The sequence below is a fragment of the Lactuca sativa genome, chromosome 8 (assembly GCF_002870075.4).
Source record: "Lactuca sativa cultivar Salinas chromosome 8, Lsat_Salinas_v11, whole genome shotgun sequence".
NCBI classification, from domain to species: Eukaryota; Viridiplantae; Streptophyta; class Magnoliopsida; order Asterales; family Asteraceae; genus Lactuca; species Lactuca sativa.
Window position 1 is genome coordinate 16575894 of NC_056630.2, and position 9836 is coordinate 16585729.

The 9836-nt window shown below is 34.8% G+C and overlaps 3 protein-coding genes across 6 annotated transcripts; 2 read left to right on the plus strand and 1 right to left on the minus strand.

The window, feature by feature from the left end:
* Positions 1–293: 293 nt before the first annotated feature.
* On the minus strand, positions 294–2344 carry LOC111919670 (uncharacterized). Its single transcript, XM_023915240.3, has 4 exons — positions 1959–2344; positions 908–1598; positions 735–804; positions 294–643 (listed from the first exon to the last, which is right to left on the minus strand). The coding sequence occupies exons 1-4, from the start codon at positions 2212–2214 to the stop codon at positions 524–526; spliced, it is 1137 nt and encodes a 378-aa protein (XP_023771008.1). The 5' UTR covers positions 2215–2344; the 3' UTR covers positions 294–523.
* Positions 2345–2511: 167 nt separating this feature from the next.
* LOC111919671 (uncharacterized) lies at positions 2512–4153 on the plus strand. 2 transcript variants are annotated; one of them, XM_042897126.2, is made up of 6 exons: positions 2512–2748; positions 2959–3025; positions 3204–3311; positions 3381–3479; positions 3569–3694; positions 3821–4153. In XM_042897126.2, the coding sequence occupies exons 1-6, from the start codon at positions 2719–2721 to the stop codon at positions 3967–3969; spliced, it is 579 nt and encodes a 192-aa protein (XP_042753060.1). In that variant the 5' UTR covers positions 2512–2718; the 3' UTR covers positions 3970–4153. The 2 variants fall into 2 exon arrangements, with proteins under 2 accessions (XP_042753060.1, XP_023771009.1); XM_023915241.3 differs by having other exon boundaries at positions 2514–2748; positions 3195–3311.
* A 1401-nt stretch (positions 4154–5554) lies between these two features.
* LOC111919672 (uncharacterized) lies at positions 5555–8088 on the plus strand. 3 transcript variants are annotated; one of them, XM_023915242.3, is made up of 3 exons: positions 5555–5921; positions 6247–6358; positions 6440–8088. In XM_023915242.3, exon 3 carries the CDS (start codon positions 6496–6498, stop codon positions 7900–7902), a length of 1407 nt encoding a protein of 468 aa, XP_023771010.1. In that variant the 5' UTR covers positions 5555–5921; positions 6247–6358; positions 6440–6495; the 3' UTR covers positions 7903–8088. The 3 variants fall into 3 exon arrangements, with proteins under 3 accessions (XP_023771010.1, XP_023771012.1, XP_023771013.1); XM_023915244.3 differs by having other exon boundaries at positions 6261–6358; XM_023915245.3 differs by lacking the exon at positions 6247–6358.
* The last annotated feature ends 1748 nt before the right edge of the window (positions 8089–9836 follow it).

Here is a 9836-nt window from a genome sequence, read left to right on the forward strand (position 1 = left end):
AAACGTTCAATCAAAATTTAAGTATTTAAATATTTCTAAGTTGTCAATTTACGGTTAGCAAAATGGTAATTGGAGACTTTTTTTCAGCTAGAAGCCTTTGACTTATTTTTGTCTAGAGAAGTTGTGATAACGTGTCGAAACCACTGAAGTCAATAGGTATATGCATTAGGTTAGATCTGGATTAAAACAAAATCAAATTCAAATTATTATTTTTTATAAATGATATTTATAAATTATTATTTTGATTTAATGATTTCTAGATTTATAAAAACCTAGCTAGACCAAAAACATGGTTAAAAACAAAAATTTATTCAACCAAGCCACCAAATTTACACAACTGTAATCAACATGTTCTAAAAAGTAAAAACTACTGACAAGGGCAAAATGGTCAGCACACAACACCAAGTACATGATACTTTCAGTAGATTTTGACATAGTTAAGTGTGACTATACAAGAAACTTAAAAACATGTTAATGCAACTCCTATCATAATAATCAAGTTGAAGTTATTACTCTTTTATACTCATACTTCCTCCACTTCTAGTTCAAAGTCATCAATCTCTTTAAAGTAAGCTCTTTGCTGCTCAACAAATTCTTGTGGTAGCACATATTCTTCACCACTCTCCTTTGATGAGCATCTTTTCTGTAAAAAAAAAACATAGGTTATACACTTTGCTTACTTGTTAAAGGGCAATTTATTGATTTCATTATTAGTCAAAGAAAGTCAAAGATACCTTTTTATTAGGAGGAGGCTCTGTTTGTAGCTTAGATTGGAATGTATCTTCTGATTCATCACCTTGATTCCTATTCAACCAAAAAGCATAGAAATATCATCAATATGACTTCTACTAGCAAGCATAAATTAGATTTAAGTTACTAAGATATGGCATAAAAGAGAGAAAGAGACCTATTGATTGCAGTTCTCAAAAGAGGTGGACAGCTACTTTCTTTATTTTTCTTCAGAGTGCGATGATAGAGAGGTGTAACAACAACATTTCTTTCATCTTTTTGGGAATGATCAAAATGGGTAGAAGAACCTGTAACCCTTTCCCCTTTCTCCTTAATGTTCACACCAGAAGAAGGTGCAAGAACTTCCATCATCTTAGTCTTCATAGGAGGATAATTAAAAGGGACTGCAATTGACTTTCCTTTATCCTTTCTCTTCATTGAAGAATGTGACAAGTTGATATTTGTGTTCTCCAAGTGAGGATAGCTAGATTGAACAGCATTTTCTTTCCCTTTATCTTTTATTTTCATGGTAGAATGAAAAAGAGGAGTGTCCATGATATTCTTTGTGTTCTTCATATGATGGGCACTAGATGACACATCAATTGCCTTCTGTTTGTCCTTAATCTTCTCCACTGAAAAGCAATTAGGGGCCATGAACGTCTTATTCCCATCATAAGTGGTTTTCTGTATAGAAGACTGATTTCTGTTCCCCAATGTAGAAGAACAAAGAGGCACAGATAGTTCCTTCGTTTTGCTCCTTGTTTCCTGGGAAGATGTCTGATAAAAAGGCACATCAGCCTTCACCTTGAGTAAGGTTTTCCGGGTGCTCCTTCTTTGCGTATATGATATCTCATCACCAACCAAACGAGCTAGGCAATGCAAATGTAATACTAGGTCATAATCTTATACTTAGTCATATTCAGTATCAGAAGACACAAAAACACAATTTGATATTCAGAATTGTGGCATATAAATTGAATCTGTATCAGTCCTGCTAACAGTAGAAGAGCATCTGGCGTATACAAATTGGATTTCAATTTGAATCTGTAGCAAATCTTAATCTTAGTCATATTCAATTTCCTAGTACACATACACGTTACCCAAATCCAGATTTCGATTGGAAATCGACTTGACTAAGATGATTCGGCTAACAGAAAAATCCGACATGAACAATTGCATGTAGTGAAAAGATACATCTGGACATGCGTCTTTGAAGGGAGAGAGCGTACCTGGCGTGAGTGTCGGAGATGTAGAAAGAAGAGGTTGGTCCGGCGAACTGATAAGTGGATGGTTTTCATGATTCGGGTTTTGGGTGGATCCGATACTTGAATCGGAGGCGGTGGAAGATCCGGGTCTCTTCGATTGTGAGAACGGAGAAATTGGGTAGGGTTTACGGACGATGTTAGTGAGATTAGCAAAGGGTTTTCTCTTGATTGATGATCTTGTCACCATATTTCGTTGTTTCTCTAGTTCAGCTTCCTCCATTACTTTCCATTCGGTACAAGTCTCTTATATGAAGATCCTATGCAGCTTGTTAGAGACGCTAGAAGAGAGGAGATTGTAAGAGAAGCTTTAACTGACAATGGCGGGATTTTGGGTGTAATTTGAAAACCTAGTGCTCTTGTCTTGGATTAGATCAGGTATAAGCCCATTATTAGTATTTTTGCTTGGGCTATATAGACTATAGGTATACCTTTTGTGGTCGATTGGGAATTTGGGCCAACTTTAAGGATCCAAGCACCCAGATCCGGATTCGGCTAAATTTACCCGGACTTGCCCTGTTTTGCCAACGCAGGCGAGGTCAAGGCTGCTCCCCTCTACCCCTCTGGTCTTTGCTGATCTGCTCCGCCTCCGCACGACTGCAAGAGCTGCCGGTGCCGCCTTCTTCGGCGTCTTTCTTCCATCTCCTTCGGCTATTCTATCTACCTGCAGGGTTGCCTCCCTCTCTGTCGCACAAAGGGGGTTTTCCTGTTTGCCGTTCCAATCGTGATGCGTGGTTTAGTAGCTGGGATCAGCTCCGTAAGTCCCTGTTCTCAAATGTATTTCATTCATTCTTCCTAGAAATGGTTTTGAAATTTTGATTTGTGTGATTTCGGAGTTACGTGAACTGAATCTCCATTATCGCTTATCCATTGTGTGATGATTAGCAGTTTATTACTTTGTTTATCTTTTTTTATGCTGAATTCCTTGAATTCTCTAATAATTCCATTATTTTCTGCTTAATTGCAGTATTTGTGCAGAAGAAGACCAGTAAATGTTCGATCACGCCAGTATTCGTCATCATATCACGAAAGAGGTCATCCACTTCTGAACTATGAGCTTAGTTGTTTTAATTGTTTTGAAGTTGAATCTACCCAAGAAATTTTCTCAAAACACCTAGAATCCACAGAAATGCTTCAGATTACTCATATGCCAAGCTCCCTTTTAAGTGCTGCTAACAATTTAGTGGTGTATCCTTGTTCTAGGGTTTCCAGATGAACGAGCCATGGAGGAGGAAGCAGAAAAGAAATTCGGATGGCTTTTCAAACTTCTCTTTATTGGAACTGCAACAATCGGTGGATACCATATCTTTCCATACTTAGGTATCCACTTTCTTTCTAAAATCATTCATCAATTACTTTAGGCAAGATTTTAACAATGGGTATTTTTAGGTGATAATCTGATACACCAGTCTGTGTCACTTCTAAATGTCAAGGACCCACTATTTAAAAGAATGGGGGCATCAAGATTAGCTCGTTTTGCAACAGATGGTATAGTTGATCTATATATTTATATATTCTTTAACAAACAATTCAATATTACCATGTCACACTAGTTGACATACAATTATACATTTTAGATGAAAGAAGAATGAAGATTGTGGAGTTGGGTGGGGCCCAACAACTTGTGGATATGTTGGGTGGTGCTAAAGATGATAGCACACGTAAAGAAGCTTTGAATGCTATTGTTGCCATTGCTCGTTCTGGTTTGACTCTTTTCTTGAATCTTGATCTTCCTTTTTCATGTTTTATCTGCTGCTTAATTATATGCAAAATTGAAACATGTGTCTGATGATAATGAAATCTCAGTGTGTTGTTTTTTAATATGTTAGATGAAGCTGTTGGGGCTCTGCATAGTGCTGGAGCAATCTCAGTCATCATGGGTACTCCACTATCTAGTGAAGATGCTGAAATCGAGAAATTTAAGGTGAAATTGCTGAAAAGATTTAGAGATCTGAGATACGATGAAAGTTCATCTTGAAATTAAGCTACTTTTGTTGAATGTTTGATTAGAACTAAAAAGAGTGTAAGACTAGACAAAAGCTGTAAGGCCATTTAAGGTTACAAGCTTTCATAAGTTATTTCCTGCAGCTTTATATGATTGTATCAATTCCATATGGTGTATTTTCCCATCATCAAGATCTGTGGTATGATCTGAGAACTAATTTTTGATCTTTGTGTGTGTGTGTGTGTGTGTGTTTTCCATATACTTCTTTCTAATGTTTTCAATTATGATGCTCGATTGAATATGGGTATGATGAGATTTTGGTCTATGTTCTATGTAAACTTGAGTTCTGTAGTAATCCATAAGTTTCATATTATCTTGATTTCAATAAATCACGACTCTCTTGTGATAAAATCTATGAATTTGATTCAAAAACTACTCCTAAAGTTATTATAGTTGTTAGTAGTGCCAAACAAAGAATAAAGGTAGAATCGCCATTTTTCTATCATTCATTAACCATAAGCCTTTTGGCCTAAAAGTATCAGAAGAAATCCGGAGTGTTAAAGAGTATTTAAGTCATGGTTGATAGGTTCTAAGCAACATGGTGTTCTAAGTAACATGGTGGGCAAAAGGTGTATAAAAGATTCAAGATTTATTAAAAAGGCGTCTTTCATCATTTGGATTTGAGATAGATATTATTTTACAAGTACTATTTCTCTCATTAATCTATATATTTCTTGCTTTAGGCCTTTATCTATTAAAAAAAATCTTGGCCTACAAAATAAGACTTTATCCATAAGTTTTCTGCTTTAGCTATTAAACAAAATCTTTGCCAAAAAATAAGACCACCTTAATAATACCTTTTGAAAAAGAAAACCTCGTGACATGTAATATTATTTTAAAAATAGATAAAAGTATATTTTCACACCCTTGAATCTTGATTAATCCTAAAGAGTTGCACTATAATTTATTATTCAGTTATTGACTTTCTTAGCAAGGGGCAAAAGATCGACATTTTGGTCGTAAAGGCTACCTTTTCTACACATCATCTTCTTTTGATTTCACATCCAAAATTTCATATTATTTTACTAGGTGTGAGACTCATGTATTACATGGGTTTAATTAAAAAAATAAATATAAAATTTTAACAATTTGAAAAGTTTGAATTTATAAGAAAAATGAGAAAAATTTGAATTATTAAAATTAATGGGACTTTAATGTATTGAATACATTACATATATAAATTTTTTCTAATAAATACTTTACATATATATTACCTTACACATTAAATGTGAAATTTTAATTTAATAAAATGAAAAATACAATAAAATGACAAGTGGAAAATAGAAAATATAAAAATTCTAGAAAATGTCATATGTCCAAATGAATGAGAAAAGGACATGTGGCAAAAAAACCTTCATTTATTATAGTAGATTTCTCCGAAAAAATAAACTAAAATTCAGAACAAGAAATACGTATCAATTACTCATTCTCGTTTTGGTTCCCATTTTTTTTTCCATGAGCTCAAACTATGAATGAGGAAAATATGGAGTCATTTTGTTTAGAGTTTAGACACACAAAAAAAAACAGAGAGATAATAATAACTGAAACTTCTTTTATCATCAAAATTTGTTAGTAATTTTAATCACCTAATTATAAGCCATATAAAAGATAAGGCACCTGTAAGTCATTGGTAACATATAAAGGTAAACTATGTCAAAAAGAAATCTTCAAGGACTGTTTCTGTAAATGTTCCCGTCAACCGATGAATGTGCCACCTTTTTAAAGGTATAAACCGGTGGATGGAGAAAAAGCAGTACACCAATGCAGCACAACTTTAGACAGCATCCTACTGCCGTCCACCTGCCCAATCCAAACTCTTTTTCCTGCACCAAACAAAGAATCTGCGAATTGCAATTTTCTCTCTAGATTTTCACCAATGGAGACAACAATGAACTCCATTTAAATTGCGTAATCATCCCCTACAGGTACGTATTTTCCTTCATTCTTATGATTCGTAGATTTTATGCTTTTGCGCGATATATACGTGTTGAATGCTTTAGAATTCTCAATTGAGGTTTGAAGTCGATAATATCGATCAATCGCTAGGTTTTAGTGGATGTTATCGCTCAATTCTCGTTTTGTGTATGTTCATGAACTATTTGGGCAAGATGAGGAACTCAAATTTGACTTGATTTGATATCTCGAGTTTCGAGCTTGATTTTGTTTTAGCTCTACATATATTTTTTTTCTGGCAACGTGGATGATCACTCGATTTTCTTGAGTAACCATTATCGTTGAATTCAACACCAGTTTGTGATACACAGTTTATCCGGTAAGGCTGGAAGGTGAAATTTGGGAGAATCATGTTGATTTTCGATGTGGTGATGATATTCAAAAGAATTTGCTCGGTCGATTTGTATCCGTATGTTTCTCAGTTCTTATACTTTCAGTAGAAAAGTGAACCATTAATAGTGATCTCTTTTTCCTTCTTACTTTCATACAGAATGATTCTCCTTCAACATAGAGCGACTTAGAGATTGGCTGTGTGAAGGTCAAAATATGACGTTGATGACTGAAAACAGTGAAGTTCAAGATGATGAAGAATCAAATGGATCTAAACTCAAAACTCATGTTCCTCTAGATATTAAAACCTTCAACATACCTCATACAAATGAAGATCCTCAACTTAATGACATCCACACTTCTCCAAGCAACAAAAGAGATAATTCATCACCTTTAAATTTGCAACAAATTGTCAGCGAAAGGGATCGACTCTCACACATCATACGTCGTCCCAATAAAATCAGCCATGGTTTTCAGCAAATCTTGTCCAGAAAACTTGATCGAGAATACCTTCAGAACATGGCTAAAGAATGGATAAAATCCCCAATTAACATAGTTCTCTTGATCTGGATCATATGTGTTACAATCTCAGGAGCAATTTTGTTCCTTGTCATGACAGGCATGTTAAATCATCTCCTTCCAAAAAAACACCAAAGAGAAACATGGTTTGAAGTCAACAACCAGATCCTCAACGCTCTTTTCACTCTCATATGTCTATATCATCACCCTCGTAGGATCCACCATTTCATCCTCCTTCTAAGATGGAAAACACAGGACGTTTCAAAATTGAGAAAACTATATTCCAAAAACGGAACTTATAAACCACACGAACGTGCACACATGGCGATAGTCATCTTCCTCCTTAATCTCAACTGCTTCGCACAATACGCATTATGTGGCATAAACGTAGGGTACACCAGATCAGAAAGACCAGCAATCGGAGTAGCAATCACCATCACCGTCGCAATCGCCGCCCCTGCTTTTGCCGGCGTTTACACCATTGTTAGCCCGTTAGGTAAGGATTACGACACGTGTCCCGACGAAGAATCCCAAATCGAAACCAGATTTTCATTTTCTGAAACTAATCCAAAATGGAGCGGAGGTGTTCTTGACATCTGGAACGACATTTCCGTTTCTCATCTCTCGTTGTTCTGTGGGTTCTGCGTTTTCGGGTGGAACATGGAGAGACTAGGGTTTGGAAACATGTATGTTCATACGGCAACGTTTCTTCTATTCTGTTTGGCGCCATTTTTGATATTTAACATGGCAGCGATTAATGTGAAGAGTGAGGTTGTAAGGGAGGTTTTGGGGGGTACCGGAGTGTTTCTGTGTGTGTTTGGGTTGCTTTACGGTGGTTTTTGGAGGATTCAGATGAGGAAAAGATATAATTTACCGGCGAGTAAGTGTAAGTTGTGGTGTTGTGGGAAAGGTGATGATGTTAGTGATTGTGTTTCATGGCTTTTTTGCTGTTGGTGTTCTCTTGCTCAGGAAGTCCGTACGGCTAATCTGTATGAAATTGTTGAAGATAATGGAAAAAGCTCAAACAGACGGGTGGCAGCTGTGGAAGATGCAATTTTGGAACCACCATTGCGTTGTTTTGTAAACAGAGAAGAAGGTGATTAAGAAGAACATATCCTAAGGATTATTTAAACAAATATTGTTTATATTTCTAAAAGTTTTCAAAGATGAAATATTGAGTATTTTTAATTAACTCGCATAACCTTTTTTATTTTCTGCTTGGTTTGTAAAAGGAAGAGGCTACTCTTTTTTTGTTCATTCTCCTTTTATAGAAATGACTGAATTACAATACATCAATTTTTATATATTTATGACATTTTATTTTTAAAACCCCTTTGATAAAAATAAATTACTTGAGTAATTAATCCATAAGTAATTAACACAGCTACGAGTTGATCAAGATTCTTAAAACTACATTACCAAAGTAAAATACATACAAACTAAGATACTTTACATAATATTGGCCTTTTTTAGTATATTAATTTGTTGTTCTTTATGTAGTTAACTAATTGCTTACCTTAGCATATCAATCTGTTGTTATTAATGTATGTAACTTATAATGCAAACCAATTTACCCATAAGAAATCTATGGATGATATCATTTTGTTTGCAACATCATATGTCATGTTTGTTAAGAAGTTCTCCCCTTCGTGTTTGCCCGGTGTTGCCATCTTCACATTCTACAACATGGTGTGGCCTTAGGGTGGTGTTTCAACCTTCTCCATGGTGTGGAGAGAGAACACTTCAGCCTCCTCGACGCCATTTTAGGTCCATACTGATCGGTCTTAGCGAGTTAGCAAGTTATAGAAATCAATATACATGGATGGACGTTGGTTTGTTATAAATAATTTTTATGAGGTTAATTAGGTCTTTTTTATATAAGATAAGGATTGTTATTGTAATACTTTGGGTTTGTATATAAATTTTTTCATTATAGAATTTAGCAAAAATCTATTTTAATGATTTTTCAACTAAACACGTTTTTATGGCAATTTTGTCTCTAGTTCCTTCAAATTATTATGAGATCGATGAAGCAAAGACGTCTTTAGTTTTGCTTTTTCTTTTTCATTAAAAGTTCTTATATTTTATTTTGCTTTCAAAAAAGAAATTTATAACTGAGATTTCACAAAGATGGAGTCGACTGTCGATTTGTATAACTATTGGAATAGGAAAAATAGTAGTATTTTTTTTATCGGAGCATGGGCATTCATGCTAACATTTGTCGTTAAAAGTTGGTCGAGACAAGAAGTGACATATCATATGATATGATGAGATTCTACAAAGATGGTGTCGACTTCATCTTTCGAATATTGCCACGTATTATTTCATGTAGCCATGTGCATCGAAAGTCGACACGTGTCTTTTAAACATTGCATTTAATCTCATGCTAAATTGGTAACTTCAAAACACAATTTTTTTGAATGGCTTTAAACTTAATAAGGATAGTCTTTTTATAGGAAAAACACGGGTAATAGTAAAAAAATGGAGGTATTTTAAAATTTAAATATGAAAATAGACATTTCTGGGTCTAGACATGTATTCCGCGAAGGTAGCTCCGCGGAATGATAAAATCATAAATAAGTTAGTTTATTAAAAAAAAAACTCAAGATCCATTACGCGGAGCTACAGTGGATTCCGCGGAGCTCCGCAGAGGTAGCTCCGACGAATTGATTTTCAGTTTTTTTTTTTTTTTTTTTTTCAATGTTTGGAATGAATGTGAAGTGGAAAAAAATTGGTCTTTTAATTAGAGATTATTACAAAAAAGAATCATTGGAGGAGTTTTTTTTTTTTTTTAACTGAAGATCCATTCCTCGGAGTTACCTACGCGGAGCACTGTGGAATAGATCTTGAGTTTTTTTTATACACTAATTTATTTACGATTTTGTCATTCCGCAGAGCTACAGTAGATTTTGCGGAGCTACCTCTGCGGAATGCATGTCTATACCCGAAAATGTCCATTATATGGCTTTACTAACCCGTTTCATTTTTTTCTTTCTTTTTTTCATTTGTGTCGTATGTTTTAAGGTTTGCATCTTAGT